An 18,962-nucleotide genomic window follows, 5' to 3' on the forward strand; every position below is an offset into this window, starting at 1 on the left:
TTAATGGAAAGGAAGAAGAAGAGGCAAAAGAGGTGCCTGAAATGTGGGATGCCATGATATTTTTGTAGGCCAGCAACCGGCGCCCTGGGTTGGGCTTGTGGGCACTAGCGAGGTACTAACGGATCCCTGCTCTTTTTCCCTTATGAGTCACAGCACTGTTTGTGCGCCCTACCGTGGCTGTATCAGAAGGGTGGGGCTTTTGCTTTTTTCCAGTGATGAGAGAAAGGGTTAGGGTTGCGCGACAACTTGGACGGTGGGGGCTGAATGGTGTTGGCCACTTGCAGCAGGTTACTGTATGTGACTGTTGTATAGTAAGTATTGTGAGTGTGCGTGAGTGCATGTGCAGTGAAAGATGCTGAAGTCAGGAGAAGAAGAAAAAGATTCGTGTCTTCAACAGAAACTGGCAGGCGGGCTCTCAAATATCTCCCATGTTTAGGCATCTGTTTAGCTTTATTCCACATCAGAATTGTTCTCAACTCTTCAAGTGCGAACAAGACGTGGTGTTAAGTGCCAAGAGCCCACATCACATTGGAGGACGTGTCCTCTTGACACACAGAGGCAGCTTGGGGGAGGGGTGGCACCCGCGAGAGGATGGGCGTCGATCTAGGTCAATCGCCAGAACTAGCGCAACGAAGGAGCCTGACGGCGAACCTGAAAAGGACTAGCTCGTCTCCAGGCCCAGAGATTGCAGACCGTATGGAATTACTAATTTTTGGACTATGGAACTCTGGCAAAAGGCGGGATTTGGTTCACAAACCTGCAACGTCCTGCCGCAGCGCCACACAGTCCTACATTTCTCTCTCTCTCTCCTCCCAAGGGGACCAACCAATTTGGTTGTATGGCTGAATGAATAAGCTTCATTCTCAGGTAGGTCTTAGCCTCAAACAGGAGAAGTGCTGCACCCCTCAAGATGGTTTCTCTTTTGGCTGATTGGTCGGATTTCTGAGGCAGTGCCCCTCCATTGTCCCCCTCCACCCCCCCTCCCCGGTCCAAACCCACTTACTAGTATAGGCAACAAAAGGACCATGTTTCCTCCCTCCTACTCCCTCCTCCTCCCCCTCCCATACTATGTACAGTGGGATGGAGAACAGTGGGATAGGGATATCTAGCGAGCCTTGTTTGAACCCCATTGGACTACTATGGTACTAAGTGAGGACAAATTTGCCAAGTGCTGCCTGAGAGAGCATTGCGCAATGAGGATAACGACGACCTGCGCAAGCCCAGGCGCCCATCCTAGGTCATGCGCACCCCATTGCGCGTTGCGCTTACTGGCCTTTCTACCACCCTCTCGGTGTTTGGGCCCAGAGTCCAGGACATGTCCTAGAATCCCGCAAGACGCTCCTCCTCGAGCGTCCTTTTCTCCATCCAGCGAATCAGAGAGACGAATCTGAGGGAGCGAATCGAGAATCGAGAATCAAAGGGGAAAAGAAAATGAGTCACAACACTGTAATCCCTGTCTCTTGCGGCAGCTTTTGCAGCAGGAGCGCACGTCCATCAGCAGCACCATGCCAGTTCTCAAACAGCCGAGATTGGAAAGCCGCGCAAGAGACGGAAGAGAGTGCCCACAGAAATCGCCCATTCAAAGCCCTTTTTCAACGGTAGGAAAATCGGTCACCATCTTCCAGGCCGCTAAACGTTGTTTTCGGGACACCGGAAACCAACTGGACATGCAGATAGCGAGTACGAACTCCGTACCCGTCCGAGCTCCGTACCTAACTCCATCTCTCCAAAAAAAAAAAAAAAAAAATCGGCAAGATGCTGTTTTACTCGTGTCTGTCTGCCTCTTTTTCCCTCACAACATTTATGATCCCAATCGCGCCAGTTACGTCTTTTCTTTAGGGAGGAGGGAGGGGGCGGCAACGTCGCACCAATCACCACCAGACGAAGTCCTCAGCTGGCCGCGCCCACCCTCTCAATATCCGCACATTCGCCCTTTCGATCTCGACGCACGATAGAAGTATTTGTCGTGTGGAAGGGCGTCTCTGATAAGGCACCTCAAGCTAATGCGGGCCTTACCCCCAGCGATCACCCTGCCACACCGAGTCCACACACAAACACGAACAAACAGGGCAGGGCGGGGAGGAACCTTGCGGTCCTTTGGCTTGTTGGGTCCCTGCTGCGCAACGGCGCATAGACAGGCCGGCGGGCGTAAGCAGTGCAGCCCCAGCCTCCTCTTGTGCCCCCCCCCCCGGGCATAACTCGTCTGTCTCTCTTTGGGGTCAGCACTTGTGAAGACGGGGAGACACTTGGGGGAAATCCCCCTTTTGTTTCCTCCCCTTTCGTCCACCCGTTTCCTCCCTCTTTGTCTCTCTCTAGGTTTGCCACCCCGACCTTTTTTGGTGATCTTTTTTATATTTTATCTATTCTTGATAATTGGCCTTTCTTGAGTTCCACGAAGACCCACCTGCGCTTAGACACGGCTCTTTGGTGTAGCGCAAAGGCAGAGACGATACCAGCAAGTATTAGGCCGCCCGAAGGGTGAGAAATACGACTCGTATTCACAATTCGCCTTGTTAGTAGCCAAGAAGTGCCTTGGACCTTTCTGGCCCAAATCCGGCACTGATTTGGATCGTCTCGACAAGGATAGCATTCTTGCACTTCCCAGAGGACAGATAAGCTCTCAGGCTCGAGACAAGTGTCTCTGCTGGGACGAACGCGTTCCGTCGGTTGGGCTCCTCGTGTCTCTACGAGGCAGACCAACTGTTCATTCCCGTTGTCTTTCTTGTGGGTCCATTACGCGCGTTCCAACAGCTGTTGGCATACAAGAACAAAGGAATATTCTGTGCCATCATCTTCTGTTTGAAGCTGACTCTGGTCCACGACGGCTCGAGGTGAGTCTATACAAAGGGGTTGGAGTATAGGGTCTGGACGTGATGAGATGGCGAAGTGTTAGCCAGCTTGCCCGGTCTTTCATGCCTTAAAATTCGAGGTCGCTCGTGAGCCTTATTCTGCAAAGCACCAGTGTACGACTTGAACAAGATCATCATCATTGGTGGTATGTGGTGATCTCCTTGTCTTTCAATGGTGAGTTGATGTTTTCTCCGGAAGGGAAAATGATGAGAAGAATCAGTACCGCAATACCAGACGGCGGGCCTGGCCTATGATACATGGATAAATGTACGCTCTTTCTTTTCATATTGCTGGCGGCTCGTCCACAGCCTATGCGGCTCCCTTCGCATTGAGCTGGTAAGAGACCATCGCCAGCCGGTTGAGAGACCAGCTATGAACTTCTCGTTGAAGAACGCTTTGCAGCTCCAAGAAAGCATCGAGATATTGAGCCCAACGATTAAATCCATCACAGAGACGAGGATCACCGACGCCTGGTCACCCCTAGCATCGGGCATCAGACCAATAACCGCTCATAGCTGAAGGAGTAAAAGGGATGCAGCTATGTTCGAGGTGCCATCATCATGCTGATCCGCAAAAAGCACATAGTCAGAAAGAGGCCTTTACATGCTGTACTGTACGCATAGAAAAGAGGGACGGATGATACAAGTGATGATGATGCACGCTGTTGTCCATAGGGTTGATGCACTCACGCTGCGTCAAGTGAGGAACAACCTCCTTCCCGTCCCACCTTCTCTCCTTTCCTGGGCCACTCAACAAGTTGCCTACAGAGCACTATTGTGTCTCTTTTTCTCCAGCTTCCTGATGATAGAATACTGATGCAGTGTTTTTTTTTTTCACTCGATTCAGGGCATATGCAGCGTTGAGGCGAGTATCTTTGTGCCAGAGGAGTCGCCAATCATTTGTTTCAAAGGATGGCTGAGGATCGTGTAAGAGAATTTTGAAAACTCGGAAAGTGCCAGTGCAAGTTGGCGGGTCTTTCGGCAAGATGTACCTAGGCCCAAAAATCCTTCTCAGAGCTTGGTGTGGAAATCTGCAGAGACATAGATAGGAGCGAGAGTCTGTACATGCTTTGAACACCCCCCCAAGCGAGCATTCTCTAGTGTATAGCGAGTCGACATAGAGATCAATCTCTCCAGCTTTTTTAACATATCACTTGTGCGATGTGATGACTTGACCTCAGCTGTCCTCAGCAGGCATCTACGGTGATCGGGCAGCCATACCCAAACAGTAGAAGGCATGGCCAATCGCGTGTTACAGATCACGCCTCCAAGGACCCGCTTTAGCCATCATTTAGGCGAACACTGACAAGGCCAAAGAGACATCAAAACTGCGACTACACAATGCAAACAGTGTCCATCTCGCTACCCGAATCACGCTTTCTGCGACATCTCGCATTGACACCAGTGGTATGAAGCACTCAAGGCACAGACCCGTCATTGCCCGTGTTGCTGCTTCCGTCCCGGTATCACTCTCACTTGTGTCCTAGGTACGGCAAGGGCTGCTGGTTTTTGAGCGTAAAGCTTGACTATTTCGAGCACGTACCACAGCAGAACAAGTCTTGGAAAGCTGCACGTGCCATCGAATCCAGCTTGTTGGGTGGCTGCTTTTATGTGAGCCGGTGGTAGCCCAGTGAAGAGAAATGACAGTGCGAAATCCGGACTCAGAAGATATAGGGACCGCAAGGAGGTGATCGACCTCCCAGTATCCAGGCCACGTGCCCACGAGCTTCCAGTCGAGGACCGCAACGACTCTTCCGTCCTTGATGAGGATGTTGTTGGCTTGCAATGAACCGTGTGTCACGACAGACTCCAGGTTGTCATTTGGCATGAGAGTTTGAAAGCATGGTGTTCACAACATAGATAGAATGACCTGGTTCGCCGCCGAATCGAGCCAAGGTCTGCGAAATGTAACAGGAAAACCACGCCATGAGTAGCCAGTGGCTTTCGACGTTCTAACCAAAGAAGGCGACAGCATCGACGAGGATAGTCCATGTTTGTTGGTTTGCTTATCATATATTCCAGAATTCGGCAGCATGGACGGTGTAGTCAAACTTGACCACTTCGTAGGTCCTCTTCCCAAGTTGTGGCATCTAGAATCGTTCGTATCGAAAGACGATCTCGTGAGGATAAGTGAGGCAAACAAATCGTGGAGAATCTCGATAGTACTCGTAGGCCAAGGCACGCTTTGGTACGTGGAGAGCAGATCGATCACCACGTATGGATCTGTTTGGGTACTATACAATGTGCGGTATTCTTCAAGGAATTTAATCTGAAGACCAATTGGGATTGAATAGTGGCCTTATAGATCGAAGAATGTGCGTATGGCTATGGAGATCACGTTCGAATTCACTTGAGCCCGTCTTCCATTCGGTACCACGGAAGTGGATGATGATGTTTTTTTCGGGGTCCGGTCGATTGGGATCCGACTCCTCTTTTGTTGATGCTCTCTAGAGTTCTCTTGTATTTTCCTCCCGTCCCTGTAATCAGCTCTGGCCGGTCCATTGCTGTCGAGTGCGGCCCAAACTGGCCTCGAGCTGCTCGAGCAGCCTGAGAAGCATTCTCACCTTCACTAGACCCGCTGGTGTATGGTTCTCCTGAGCGAATGGCACGTCCTCTGGGCTCGTGTCGACAACTTGAAGCGTCTGTTTGTGTGTGTGTGTGTGTGAGAGAGAGAGAGAGAGAGAGAGAGAGAGAGAGCTGAGGCCGACAGAGGAGCGGGTCGTCTGACACGTCAGTCTCGCCATCCGAGATTGCGTCAAGTAAGAGGAGGAGAGTGGCATTGCATAGAGCCTAAATGATGGTGGCCACTGAGGATGAACTTTAGAAGACAATATTATGTAAAAGAATGGTGAACAAGATAAGTAGAGCTGTCACTAAAAAGGAAAGAGAGTGATGCTTTTTTGCGCAGCTGGCCCATTTATAATTGCTCAAAATCGACGGTCAACAAATGGGAAGGCGCCAAAAAGTGTGATAACAGAGTTTTCAGCTTGAAGCTATCAGTTTCTCTAAATTACGCGAGGTAATGCCTGAGTGTCGCCTTCCTCCAGAGAGGCAATCGCCCCGTCAATGACAACAGCACCTAATCGCAGCTTCCTCTTCTGCGTATCAGGTCCCTTGTACGCGAATGCAGCAAAACATACACTAATTCTGTTTTTCTTCTTCCCCGCTATGGCGCCTCCATCTCACTCGAGTAGCCGAGTCTAAGTACTCAATATGCATTCGAACCCGACATATGTCTTGCCTGCTCTAGCCAGCGTGGAATTACTTGAGGGCCTCTTCCAGGACTGTAATCCAAGTCAAGGAAGCCCCTCCTTTTGGCTTCATGATGACCACGCAGTCCACAGCATTGAAGATGCAGCCTGGTCTCGAAAGGCTGGCCGAGAGTGACCTCCCCTTATCTCGTATCTTTGGTTGCATCTCGATGACAGCTACTAATGACAACAGGAGCTCAGGCGGACTCGGCTTCGGCACTGTCGAACAATCACGATCGTCACCCGCCCAAGCCACATCTCCAGATGGAGCCTGTCAACTCTGCGAGTCACTTTGACTCTGAAAGCACGACAGCTGCCGAGGCAGGTGGCTTTCCAGTTAATCACATGGAAGGGCCGGGGTCTTGCCTGATCCAATTGTCCTGGGCCGAACCGGTCAAGCCGGAGAACACGGACGCAGGTCACACGCAAGCACGAGCGTACAGGGAAAGAAAGCGAACACCGCAAGAGGGTTGCACGACAGGAAAGACACCAAGGAGCAGACCCCGGGATAAGGGAGCCACGAATATCAAATCACGGACCACCGGGACGGAGCACGCGTGATCTGTCATGTCTGGTATAGGCAAGTCAGCTATTAGCACCTCCCAGATTCCGGAATATCTCGAGATGGACTTACGGTTGTGCGTGGTTGATGATTCATGACCAGATGACAAGCAGACCAGGGCAAAGAGGACCACAAGGCTTGGGGAGGGGGGGGGGGTTTCATAGAGAGAGAGAGAATGACAGTGACACTGACAGAGATCGACAAGTCGTTGGAAAGATCGAAAGCAGTAGGCGACCGCCGCTCTCCGGCAGCCACACGAAGACTAAACTCTGGTACTTTGGGGCGTACCCGCAGGACTGGCTTCACTGGCTTGATTGGGCAACCCAACCGGGGGCATCTGGAGCCTATCTTCGGCCTGCGGGGTTGATCTGTTATCACGAAGCGGGCCGGATATGCGGTTTACGAAGGTGATACGGCACCCAGGGGGGGTGGTGAGACATTGGTTCTCACTGATGTTGGATGGGATGGCTAGACATTTTTGTCTGTTGAGAATCTGCTTACTTTAGCACAGTCTCACACCAGCAAATATTAAAGACAGCCCAGTGCCCTGCGCCCTGGCATACCTGATGATGATGGACAACCCGATATTACTTTCGTCAGCAATCGATTCCAAGCAAGAGAAGCCAGGAATATCAGAAGAAGCCATGGGCATCCGAACAACAAACTTTCATATTCCCACCATCAACATTGCCTCTTACCTCCGAGATCCAACGTCTGATGCTGCTGCGCGGGTTGTCCGCGATGTGCGGAACGCCTGCGTGAATGTGGGGTTCTTCTCGCTGATAGGTCACGGCATACCAAGAGAGACACGAAGGGGTGTGCTGGAGGGTGCGAAGAGGCTGTTTGGCCTGCCGCTGGAGGAGAAGCTGGCCCTCAAGCACCCGCGGCTCAAAAATAGAGGGTACGAGCTCATTGGGTCCCAGTCGCTGCAGGAAGGTACCCTCCCAGACCTGAAAGAGGTAAGAAGAGTGCTGGCGAATGAGACAAGAGCCCACGCTGCATGATGTACCCGCCGAGTACCGGACGGTTCGGGAAATGAATCATGCTGATACATAGACGACGTCTTAGGGTTTCTACATTGGCAAGCACATGCCAGCAGACTCGGAGAAAGCCAAAGCACACCCGCACCTTTTGGGAGAGAATATCTACCCACCCAGTCTCTCCGTGTCCGAGTTTCAGCGTCCCAGTGAGATCTACTATTCCGCCGTGTTGGATCTGTCGCTCAAGGTGTTGGACATCCTTGCCAAGGGCCTGCCCTATGGCGACGGCATCTTCCGCGACTTTGTCTCTAATGACCCGGTCTGCACTATGAGACTGCTTCACTACCCTCCACAGCAATCACGAGATCAGAGGCAACTCGGCGCAGGTGCTCATACGGATTTTGGTCTGTGTAACATTCTCCTTCTTCGTGTCTCCTGGACCAGACCCGCCCGCCGCCCCGTCCTTCTCCCTCTCCTTGTTTCAACCCCAGCAAGTAATTAACATCAGAAACCCAGGCGCCATCACCCTCCTCCTCCAGGACTCGTCCGGCGGTCTTGAAGTCTTGGATGACTCCACAGGTACCTGGCATGCTGTGGATCCCAATCCTGACGCCTACGTTGTCAATATAGGCGATATGCTTTCGCTGTGGACCAAGGGCATCTATAAGAGCGCCACGCACCGCGTCATCAACAGGAGCGGCGGGGATCGGTACTCGGTGCCGTTCTTCTTCGATGGCAACGCCGAGGTCAAGCTGCGTCCATTCGATGGGAGCGAGCCTGTTGGAGGGCGTGTCGTCACTGTCGAAGAGCACATGCTGGAACGTTTGGGAACATCTTATGCACGGGTTGAACAGGGTGGGCAGGTCGTTTCTGCTTCTGCTTGAGAACGTGATTATCATTATTCAGCCTCGACTTCCTCTCTCTCTCTCTCTCTCTCCCTCTCTCTCTCAATGAGATCATCATGCAGCGTTCCTCTCATGGCCGTCTGGCACACAAGTCTTTCGAGGTGGAACAAGGCACGAGCTGTCTTTTGCACCACGTGTACATTGGGTTACCAATCCGGATGCTCACAAGGGCCGGACTGCATCTCGCTTGTACGAGAACACGAAGGGCAATAGTATGCCGATCGTCAGCATGGCTGGCTGCGTTTGTGTGACGTGACACCAGATCATCTCAGACATGCATCTCCTCCAGCATCGCACAGCACGAACGGTTGGGGCGGACAGAGTGAACACCCCCCTGGTCACGCTCCGGCGTGCGCCGTTTCTTTACAATCTGTAATGTGCATGCATGCCCCTCGGCTAAACGGCTCTCAACGGGCCGTAGAAGAATGGGTAGGTTGGCGCTCTCGCTAACTCCCTTTTCCTCTATCTCCTCCTCCTTCTCCTTTCTGTCCTTCTCTCTCTCTCTCTCTCTCTCTCTCTCTCCCGCTCTCTCTTTCTCCCTCACAGGAGCTGCTAGCTCAAAGGTCTGGTCAGGTTATTATGCACAAACCGGCGATCACTACCTCACGTGAGAGCCAGGGCCTCCCGAAAGGGGGAACAGGAAGATGAATCAACTCTGCGCTAGCTATACTGAGAGGGATGTGCATACCAGTCCGGGACTTTGTGGTGCAGTGTGGCTGCGGCGAGGTGCTCTCCGGGGATTCGCCATGGAGGCGGTCACCGTTACATTGCATGCCATTATTGCCTTCTCCTCTCATGTCTTGGGAAGCATCACTGCAACTTACTCTTCCGCTCTTACATGATGTTCTCTCGTAATGGTGGACCCTCTTGGTGCTGTCAAGTACCACTACGGTAGTATTATGACCTGAAGGGAACTCAATCAGCGTCTGCGATAGAAACCGGCCCCCAGCTCGATCGCGATCTATGAGCCCCTAGCACCTTTTTTTTTTTTTTTGGTTTCAGACGAGTCACTTCTCTCTTTTTTTTCTTCTTCTTGTTGGCTTTGTATTTTCCTCTTCTGCTTGGCCTTCTGCTAACATTGCGAATAGACGGGCATGTGTAGTGTGATCCTCTCGCCAGGTATTACTATGTGCTTAGTTGCCGATCAATGATCTTTCCCTTGTTCACAGCGCAAATCGCCACTCGGACGACATCTGCCAGCCCCGGGTTCCGGACCTGGCCGGAGCTCTTCCTCCGCCTCCTGCTGCAGCTGTTGCTTTGCTCTCCACACCTGCAACATCGACCTTCTCGGACGAGGACGCAACGTGGCCAGCCATGCTTCCTTGACGTTGGCTCGCCTCCCTGTCCCACCTCTTGTTCATGTGGCTGAAGTAGGTCCGCAGCCCAAACGCCAGCACCGCATTGAGGAACATGAAGGCCGCACAGGCCGACAGGCCCTTGACATAGTACGGCCCCTCGGCGGCAAGGAAGACGCGCGTGCCGAGCAGGGGACCGCACTGCCCAATAATGTTCATGACGGCAATCCCTGCGCCACGCCTGGTATCGCCGCGCTGGTTGTTGAGCAGCCATGACAGGATGTTGGCGATGGCAGGAAACACACCTGCCGCGGCGAGGAAGACGCCGACGTACCTGACGGCGACAGCTCTGCACGCCGCGAGGAGGATGTAGCCGGTGCAGCCCACGGCGGAGAGCAAGGTGATCAGGAGACCGCGCTGCTGCGTGCGGTCACCCAGCCACGTGGAAGCGATGCACACGAGAAAGGCGAGGAAGTAAGGGGGGGCGGTGAGGCCCTGTGCGTTGACGCTCGTGAAGCCCATACCCGTCAGCACGGCGGGGAGGAACACAGGCAGCGAGGCGAAGGCCACGTTGCAGCTAAAGTACATGAGCGCCTGCACCCAGACCTGCGGGGTGCGCAGGGCGCCCACCACCTCGGCCCAGTCGATGTGGCCCAGGCGCGTTCCTGTCGACGTGCCCGTGTCGTCCTGGCCGGTGGTGCGCAGGGCGCGGGCGCGGGCGAGGGCCCTCTCGTGCTCTGTGAGGAAGCCCGCGCTGGCGGCCGAGTCCGGCAGCACGAAAAAGACCACCAGGGAGAGGAGGAGGGGCGGGAGGGCCTCGATGATGAAGAGCAGGCGCCAGCTCGCGATGCGGTAGGTCGAGCCCGTGATGCCGTACGCGAGTGCGCCGGCGAAGGTGGTCGCCAGGGGCGCGGCCGACAGGAAGATGCCGCAGCGCACGCCGAGCTCGCGCCGGTTGTAGTAGAAGGAGAAGAGGTACGGCATGCCTGGGCCGAAGCCTGCCTCGGCGGTGGCTAGGAACCATCGGCATGCCATCAGGCTGGACCAGCTGAAGGAGGCGGCCTGGAGGATGGAGGCTACGGCCCAGGTGAGGACTGTTGCGGCCGCCCATATGTCTGGGTGGTGGTGGTAATGGTGTCCGTCAGCCATTGCACTTTTTGGGATAGGCATGAAGGAAGAGAGAGAGAGAGAGAGAGAGAGAGGGGCAGAGAGAGAAAATTGAAAAGACTATACGAGGAGGTGTGATTTTCCACATCAGCGCCAGCCACTCAAAGATGATGTACGGGATATAGAATATCGTGAGGAGCCACTGCCGATAGTCAGCAATAATCACAAATACAGTCTTTTTTTTCATTGTCATTCTTCCTCTTCAGCGTCTGGCAGGAGCAGTCAGGACTTACCTGGTACTGAGCATCACTGAGACCAAGGTCCTTCCCCATCCCCGCCGTCTGGGCGTTTCCGATGTTGGACCGGTCCAGGAACGCGGCCAGGTCTGAGGACGACAGGACGACAGCTGTTCGTTAGCCATACCCCCTCCTCTTGCTCTCTTTGTGAAACAGGCAAGACAATGAAAGGATCCGTGTCACAACAGCAGCAGCAACAACACATACAGCACAAGAACGCAAGCACCACAAGCCGCCTGTCCAGCTTGCGAACGAGGCGTCTCTCTGTTGCCTCGACGGTGTGGACGGTCTGTCCTGAGACAGAGGCTGAGGTATCCTTAGGGGGCTGGGACTCCTCAGGTGGGGGCTCGGGGTGGTGATCGGATCCAGGAGGGCCGGGCCGGGCCAGAGAGATCTCGGCAGTCATTGTGAGCTCTCCTTCTTCCTGGTGCGTGCGGGGGTGGTTGTGGGAAGGGTTTGAGGGGCGAACTCTGTGTTGACCGCAGCGGGAGGCATGAAAGGTGTCTCATCCGTCGCGGTTAGGTCATATGGCGTGGGCTGGGAGGAGACTCGAAGAATCAAGGTGATGGCAAGGAGAGGAAAGGGACACTGCTGTGTGATGTACAGCGCTGTCTGCAAGTTCGAGTCGCACGGCAGATGGAATCGTGTGCGCGCGCGTCTTGGGCACCAAAATTGGGGGTTCTAAGGTTTCCAAAACGGCCAGGGGTGAAGTGAGCACGAAATTCTTGTCCAAGGAGGTAATGTTCATTACTTTTAAAATTTCTTCTTGAGACTATTTCACTGCACTTGTCAAGAGATAAAAATATACACAGATGGATGCTCTGTCGCAAAAGACCTTGCTTGCTCTGGTTTTGTCAGTCTTCCGAGACACTGGCTGAGGAGAGAGGGTTCTCCGCACCCGCACCGCCGTCGTCCTCCGTCATGGGGATCCAGCTCTAAAAGCTTACTTGAACTTACTGTCCCCATTCTTCATGAATGAGACTTGGCCGCCGCCTGAACCTTAGTTGCCGAATGGAAAAAAGTAGAAGGAAAGATTGTTTGTTCTGGCTTGTTGATTTGCTGGTTCATTGGAACTTTTTGGCTCACGAGATTTCTTGGGCCAAGCTTCAAAGTGAGGAGGAAGAATCTCGCCTCTATAGCTGCATTTATTTTTATTTTTTTTGCCAAACAATTGCCAAGAACGGGGTGGTGATTTTTGAGTCTCGAAATCGTCCAGATATTTACGGCTTTCGAGGTCTTCAACAAGAGGCAGCTAGGGTACTCTGCGAGACTTAGAGAGCCATTTTATGGCTCTTTCATTGAGTAATCACCTAGGTAGACACTCTCTTGGACGCTCTTTTTAGAGGATGGACAGTAATTAGGCGAGGTAATTCATACATCTAGAAAATAATGCATAAATGCAGGAGAAGGAGAACAAACAGAGAAAAGCTAGATAGATTATCCGCGACAAGCAGAAATCTCATCATCGCCATCATAATCTTCACCTCTGTAGGAACCAAGGGTTGCACCGCCGCTGCCCTGCAGCTCAGTCAGTCGTCAGCCAGCCGGTCAGTCACAGCGGCGAACTTTGCCTGCAAACCCCCCTTGCTGGATCATCTAAGTAAGTTGTTGATCCTAGTAAGTTTCTTTGTTTCGAAGTACAAGGCTGAATCATACTCGGGACGCTGTGTGACTGCGACCTCGGCTCTGCGAGAAGGGTAGGCAACCAGGTACCCGGGTCGACGTGGGACATGCACAGAGAGCCGCGCAGCAGAGTTGCCTTGTGCCCTCCCGAGCTGTGAAGCTGCTGGGGTCATAGAAGGAGCGGGCGGATTCGAACAAAGATATGAAGATTGGGGGATAGAAAAACCCACTACGGTAGGTAGGTGCAGTAAGGTTGATTAGGATTTTGCTGATCACTCGAAGAAAAAAATTAGATTAGGCCGTCACATTTGATATACTCGTTAAAATGATGGGGTACGCTGTAAGAATTCCTCAATCAAGAAAACCTCAAGGCATCATCTTTCACCTGAAAATTCCTTTCGTAGGGGATGAGCCGGACGTTTGCATATAGTCTACTGAGACACACCGAAGGGATTCAGTTGCCATTCATCGGTAAACAGGCAACTAGCGAGAGATGGTTGTCCATTGCCTCCGTATCACAAGGATTCCTGCGTCCAGGACCTAGGCTTTCGGTTTTCTTGTTTCGGGCTCAACGCACAGCAAGAAGCAAATAAGTCTCAGCCCACTAATCCACATGCTGTTCAGGCGGGATCTGAGGTGGAAGTGCTTCCCTGTTGGAGACTTTGCTGGGCCGGGGAGGAGCCTCAGGTTGGAGTCCGTAGCATACCTTCTGCAGTGGTCGTACTTGTCCATATGTTCGCTTGTATATGAAAATTAGGCTGAACCTCACAGATGCGTATCCCAACATGTTTTATATATAACTGCCGAACATTCAGCCTTTACCCATGGGCATGTTTACAAGTGAAAATTGTTATCCATAAGACAAGCTCAGTTGCTTCAGTGTCAACTGTATAACAAGTGATCATGGTCCACAAGTGTATTAAAGGAAAAAATACTACCACTTGTCTTGCTACATGAAACGACGAATCATTCAACAATCCAGGAATGATACAGTAAAAGATTTCTTCTTCTGTTTTCTTCGTTCTTCATCAAATCAATTAGGAGGCTTCCCGGTGCTGAGCATGTGTCCGCTCGCCATGCTGCATCAAGAACGGCGAGCCTTGGTGTACCTGAGACCGTCATAGCCCTCCTCTTCGCTCGGCTCATAATGAAGCCTCCCGCCCGGGGCACTTGTGCTACTACGCTCCCCTGAAGTCCACCCCCCCCTTCCCGGTGGTGGAGAGGGAGAGAGGGAAAGACGGGGGGGGGGGGAGAGAGAACCGTGATAGGCTGACAAGAGGCCCTAAGTTCAAATGTGTAACATGACGTGCCGTGTAGAGAGCTTTCTTGGCAATTCCATAGGCTGCTGTTGGATGAACTACGGACTATGTTGATTATGAGCGGACGGCCGAAAGTTGGGCTGCTGGTGGCTGTCCGGCATGCTATTGGATATTACATAATTGTCAATGTGATCCGCTTTGCTGTTGCTGATCATGCACTTAGAAGGCCTGCAGTCTTATACAGTCAGCTTAGAGCTCGAGATGCAAACGTGCTTCTGACGACTCGATTGTATGATTCATCCGTGCGGGCGTCTTTGCTATTACTCTGTCTGGCTGTCATAACAATGGACTGTGGAAAGAGACGCGATGTGATATGCACCTAGGAACTGGTATCATCTCTCATAATTGGACTTGGGGAATTTGAGCGTATTTCATTCCTCTCCAGACTGGAGGATTCTGATTGTGACTTGTCAGTATATACGGAGTAATAAGTCTAGGGGACCGAAAAAGGCTGGGCTAGAATTTGTATGTGAGCGGATGAATCGGCACATCCGAGCACCCCATTACTAGAAGACAAGTGAGGGGTGGTGTGGTGTGCATTATACTTTGCAACTTGCCAGTTGTGGGCAAAAGACCTGATGGAACGTTGCGGGAGGCCAACGATTGATACTGCGCAGCTCGGGGTCGTACAAAAAATGCCCTTTGAGACCGATGCATCTTACTGGTCAGTGGTCACACACACACTTTCTCTCCTTCTCTCTTTATAGGTTTCCCTCCTTGTTGGTTTCACATGTTTTGCGACTAGATTGAAAGGATCAGGTGCCGCAGGTTCACAGAGTGCTATGTGCGACAGTCTACGCACGGTGTGTTCTGAGACCTTGGCAAGATGACGATCTTTTGTTTCTCTTAATATTTTTTCTTCTTTTCTTTCTTGGTCCTTTTTTTTTTTGCAACGTTTTACGCTGTTTTGCCGTCTCGAGAAGATGATGATGTGCAGTCTTTGGTGGGACTGTGTCCACTTCGATACGGGATATGGGCGACCCGCGGGGACTTCTCATTATGTCGTTTAAGCTTATCAGGCGGGGTCGTCAGTATGCCCTAGCTCTACTGGGCAGTGGCATGGTCAGCCTATTAGGGTGCAAGCTTGGGCTCTCTCTTCAGGGCTGTTCAAACAGCCGAGCAAAAGCCTTTTCATTGGTCTCATCATCATTGTGATATTTTGGACTCTTGCAGAATGTCTCAGGAAAATACCGTGCTTGATGGAGGGGTATATGCTGAATGGTGGGTTAAAATGTAGGACGTCGACCGACCTGAGAGAAGTAGGAGGGGGAGTGGCCAGCGACAGTGGGGTGCTTGGTGCATCGAACACTCCACTTTCCCAGCCACCTACCTGCCCTAACCATCCAAACTTCGCACTCGACCGAAGAAGACAGAGAACAGAAGAAAGAAAATGGAAAATCAGCTGCTGGCTAGATGCGAGCACAGTCAGCCGTCAGAAACTTTGGAACACGATGACGCTACACGAGAAAGCAGCCGCAAAATTTTTTGGATCATGCGGAACCTCACTGATGCGTACTTGGTCTCTCTTTCTCTCTCTTTTCCCAAGATCGTATTGATGGCACCACATCCAACCAAGGTAGGTGCCTGCCTTGACCCATGACTCCCATTGATCATCACAAAGAGCCGAGAGTCAGGGGTTGGTTGGCAAGTAAGGTCGACCACTCTGGGTTCCTCCCCTGCCTGTAGAATCCATCTTCAACCACCCAGCCCACCTTTTCACGCTGCTACTGGTCGGGTAGTCCTCGTCGTTACCAACAAACAGAAGCAAAGTCCTCTTCCGCCCAACCACTCAGCCTCTTGGACCCTGGAATACCGATGCCCTGGGCCGCAAGCTGCCCCACCCATGCCATGTCTTCTGCACTTTTTCCCACTACCGACGCCAACAACGCCAGATCCCCAGCCCACCTTAAAAAGGCAAGAGCGGAGACTCCGGCAACAAAGTCGCTGGATGGGCAAATATTATGTACCATATGCAAGTAAATTATGACTGGCTGGGTCGTAGTCAGCAATGCCTTCCTCACTATCCCTCATGGCGACTGCCAGACGGGCAGTCCCATTACTTCGAGGTGACTCAAAGGAAGAGAAAGAGCCCAGAAGTGAAATCATGAGATGAGTGGCAGCCCCAAGTGCTGCTGCTTCTAGCGGCTTATTAAGGTCGATGGTAAGGCTTTTCGTGTTGGTCATAGTACGAGCTGTACCATTAAGGCCCCGCTCGTTCTTTTCCCAGGGAGGAAAAGAATATTGAGGCTGGGGCGACATAGTCTGACCTCTTGACGAGCACTAGGAAGGATCTTAGTGCAGGCAGGTAAAGGGTCCTTTCCCCAGTTTATACGTACTTGCTGTACTGTACTGTACACCACCACCAAGGTGCTCACCACACCACACCAACAGATCTCCCCCCCCCCCCTCACCCCCTTCCCCCCTCCATTGAATACACACATACAAATCCACACCCACCCACGCGCCAAACAACACGATGATCGGTACACACACGGTGCCCCACACTTTCTCAGCAACATGTTCAAATAAATCCCCTACCGTCTCCTCCTTCCCAACCCACGGATTGACACATGGTTGTTTCCCTTCCTCATAATCTCATCCCCCTTCTTCGTTGTCACTCTCTATTTATTCCTACTGTGACTACCATAAATTATTACTTGTAAACATCACTTGCTCTGTTTCTCCTTCACCAACACCATCACCACCACCCATTCACTTGGCCTTCCCTGTCACTGCTGCTGCTCGCTTCAGTGTCTTGATACCGACCTTCAACCTTAATATCTTGAGACACCCCAATCTCCTCCTCCTTTCTCGGCTTCATATACAAAATAGGAGCGCAGAGAGCAAATCAACAACGGCTCGTTCTTGATCCTGCCTCGGGCTTTTCAGCAAATATAGAGGAGAGTAACACTCGCGTGTCTACACAACAAAGATGGGTTCTCGACTCGTCTCCGTCACGGCTGTTTTGGCTTTTGCGGCCTCTGCTGCTGCCCAGATCACCAGTGCCTGTAACCCCCTCAAGGAGGGTGTGAATGGTGAGTTGTCACGAGATGATACCCCTTCCCACGCAGCATCAGCTCGGAGCTGGCTGACACACGCAATCAATAGCCTGCCCTGTCGACCCTGCTTTTGGCTCCCAGCAGGTCACCGTCGACTTCACACAGGGTGCAAGTGACGTCTTCACCGAGGCCTCGGGCTCCGGCGTCACATACGGCTCACAAGGCGCCGTGTTCTCCATTTCTTCAGCAGGCCAGGCCCCGTCTTTCACCTCAAACAACTACCTCTTCTTCGGCACTGTCGATGTGACCATACAGGTGGCTGCAGGCCAAGGCATAGTCACCACATTCTTCCTGGAGAGTGACGACCAGGACGAGATTGACTGGGAGTGGCTCGGAGGCTCAGACAAGAACTCGTTCGGCCAGAGCAACTACTTCTCCAGCCACGACATGGCATACGGCGTGAACGAGGTCGACCTCAGCGTGGCCAGCCCCCAGACCGAAACCCACACCTACACCATCGACTGGTCCCCGACAGCGCTGGTCTGGAAGGTTGACGGTACTGCCCTCCGAACCTTGACCTATGCCGGCAACGAGGACGTCTACCCACAGACCCCGATGCAGGTCAAGCTTGGCACCTGGTGCGGAGGCTGTTCCAGCGCCGAGGGCACTGTTGAGTGGGCCGGCGGCAAGCCAGACTGGTCCCAGGCGCCCTTTGTTGCATACTACAAGACCGTTGTGATCCAGGACTCGTCCAACGGCGTCGCTGACGCCGTCTCGTACCAGTACACCGACCAGTCGGGCACCATGGGGAGCATCCAGGTCAACACGGGCTCTGGAGGCAGCAGCACCGGCAGCAATGGTGACGGTAGCAGCAGTAGCGTCAGCGCCAGCACCAGCACTAGCACCACCAGCGCTGCCTCCTTGGCGACCGACAGCGCCGCCAGCAGCACTCAGAGTACTGCAACGACATTGTCGACCGTCGTCGGGTCGTCGGCTGCCGACACCACCAGCTCTGCATCAGCTTCAGACACCACCGGCGTCACGACCACCCAGCTTGCCAGCCAGACGATCGGAACCGCCCAGGCGACGAGACCTGTGGCAGAGACCTCGGACTCCGCCTCTTCCAGCAGCCCGACGTCGGCGCCAGTGGCCGACAATGCGGGCCAGAAACCTGTCGTGAACTTGGCCCTGATCGGCACCTTCATATTTGCGCTTATTGCCCTTTAGAAAGGGTGTAATGAAAGACGCCGCGGTGAAAGCGCACGGCACCGATCAGTATATACAGTGTTCATCCTTCGGTTTCTCTTCTTTGCCATAAGCGGGTTCCGGCAGGTCAGGTCCCCGCGCCTTTGGTTTTACGTCTTTTTGTATCATTAATAGGGATTGGGCTCGGAGTTCTTTACGTGCTGGGGGCCTGGGATCAGGAAGATGAAGATTTTCCCTTCTTTTTGCCCCTTGACTTGACTTTGGTCAGGAGGTTGGCAAGGAGGGGCGCAAGCATTATGGATATGGATTGTTTGGTATCACAAGCTTATGTCGTGGCGTTGCCTGTCAAGAGGCAGAAGAGAAGCACGTCTTTCACAGGAATGTCAGGAATGAACAAAAGGCACGGCGCTACAGGCTTAGATGTTGATATCCCCATAGACAGTGAAGTATCACGGCAAACAAATTAATATAACATTGTACATGACTCTTGGAAGGGGAAGGGGGAGGCGTCTTAACAAAGCGAAATGTAACTGTACATTCTAGCCTGCCGTCCATGTGCGACAACCGCAG

General features: G+C 52.7%; 4 protein-coding genes across 4 annotated transcripts; 3 read left to right on the top strand and 1 right to left on the bottom strand.

Annotated features, from left to right (window-relative positions):
* Positions 1-7,306: 7,306 nt before the first annotated feature.
* Positions 7,307-8,608, top strand: M406DRAFT_353089 (putative 2OG-Fe(II) oxygenase family oxidoreductase; the record flags this gene model as incomplete). Its single annotated transcript, XM_040922733.1, has 3 exons — positions 7,307-7,621; positions 7,731-8,046; positions 8,159-8,608. 3 exons carry the CDS (start codon positions 7,307-7,309, stop codon positions 8,524-8,526), a joined length of 999 nt encoding a protein of 332 aa, XP_040772412.1. The 3' UTR covers positions 8,527-8,608.
* Positions 8,609-9,710: 1,102 nt separating this feature from the next.
* Positions 9,711-11,651, bottom strand: M406DRAFT_347842 (MFS general substrate transporter; the record flags this gene model as incomplete). Its single annotated transcript, XM_040922335.1, has 5 exons — positions 9,711-9,740; positions 9,804-10,957; positions 11,076-11,151; positions 11,243-11,334; positions 11,453-11,651. 5 exons carry the CDS (start codon positions 11,649-11,651, stop codon positions 9,711-9,713), a joined length of 1,551 nt encoding a protein of 516 aa, XP_040772413.1.
* A 5,150-nt stretch (positions 11,652-16,801) lies between these two features.
* M406DRAFT_99792 (family 16 glycoside hydrolase) lies at positions 16,802-18,049 on the top strand (the record flags this gene model as incomplete). Its single annotated transcript, XM_040926474.1, has 3 exons — positions 16,802-17,222; positions 17,296-17,957; positions 18,029-18,049. Exons 1-3 carry the CDS (start codon positions 17,120-17,122, stop codon positions 18,047-18,049), a joined length of 786 nt encoding a protein of 261 aa, XP_040772414.1. The 5' UTR covers positions 16,802-17,119.
* A 536-nt stretch (positions 18,050-18,585) lies between these two features.
* On the top strand, positions 18,586-18,876 carry M406DRAFT_57574 (uncharacterized protein). Its single transcript, XM_040924588.1, has 2 exons — positions 18,586-18,644; positions 18,693-18,876. The coding sequence occupies exon 2, from the start codon at positions 18,695-18,697 to the stop codon at positions 18,857-18,859; it is 165 nt and encodes a 54-aa protein (XP_040772415.1). The 5' UTR covers positions 18,586-18,644; positions 18,693-18,694; the 3' UTR covers positions 18,860-18,876.
* The last annotated feature ends 86 nt before the right edge of the window (positions 18,877-18,962 follow it).

Source organism: Cryphonectria parasitica, assembly GCF_011745365.1.
Source record: "Cryphonectria parasitica EP155 unplaced genomic scaffold M406scaffold_8, whole genome shotgun sequence".
Taxonomy (NCBI): Eukaryota; Fungi; Ascomycota; class Sordariomycetes; order Diaporthales; family Cryphonectriaceae; genus Cryphonectria; species Cryphonectria parasitica.

Bases quoted from the DNA above. Each gene is read 5' to 3' on its own strand.
- M406DRAFT_57574 (XM_040924588.1), top strand. From the start codon at position 18,695: ATGGATTGTTTGGTATCACAAGCTTATGTCGTGGCGTTGCCTGTCAAG.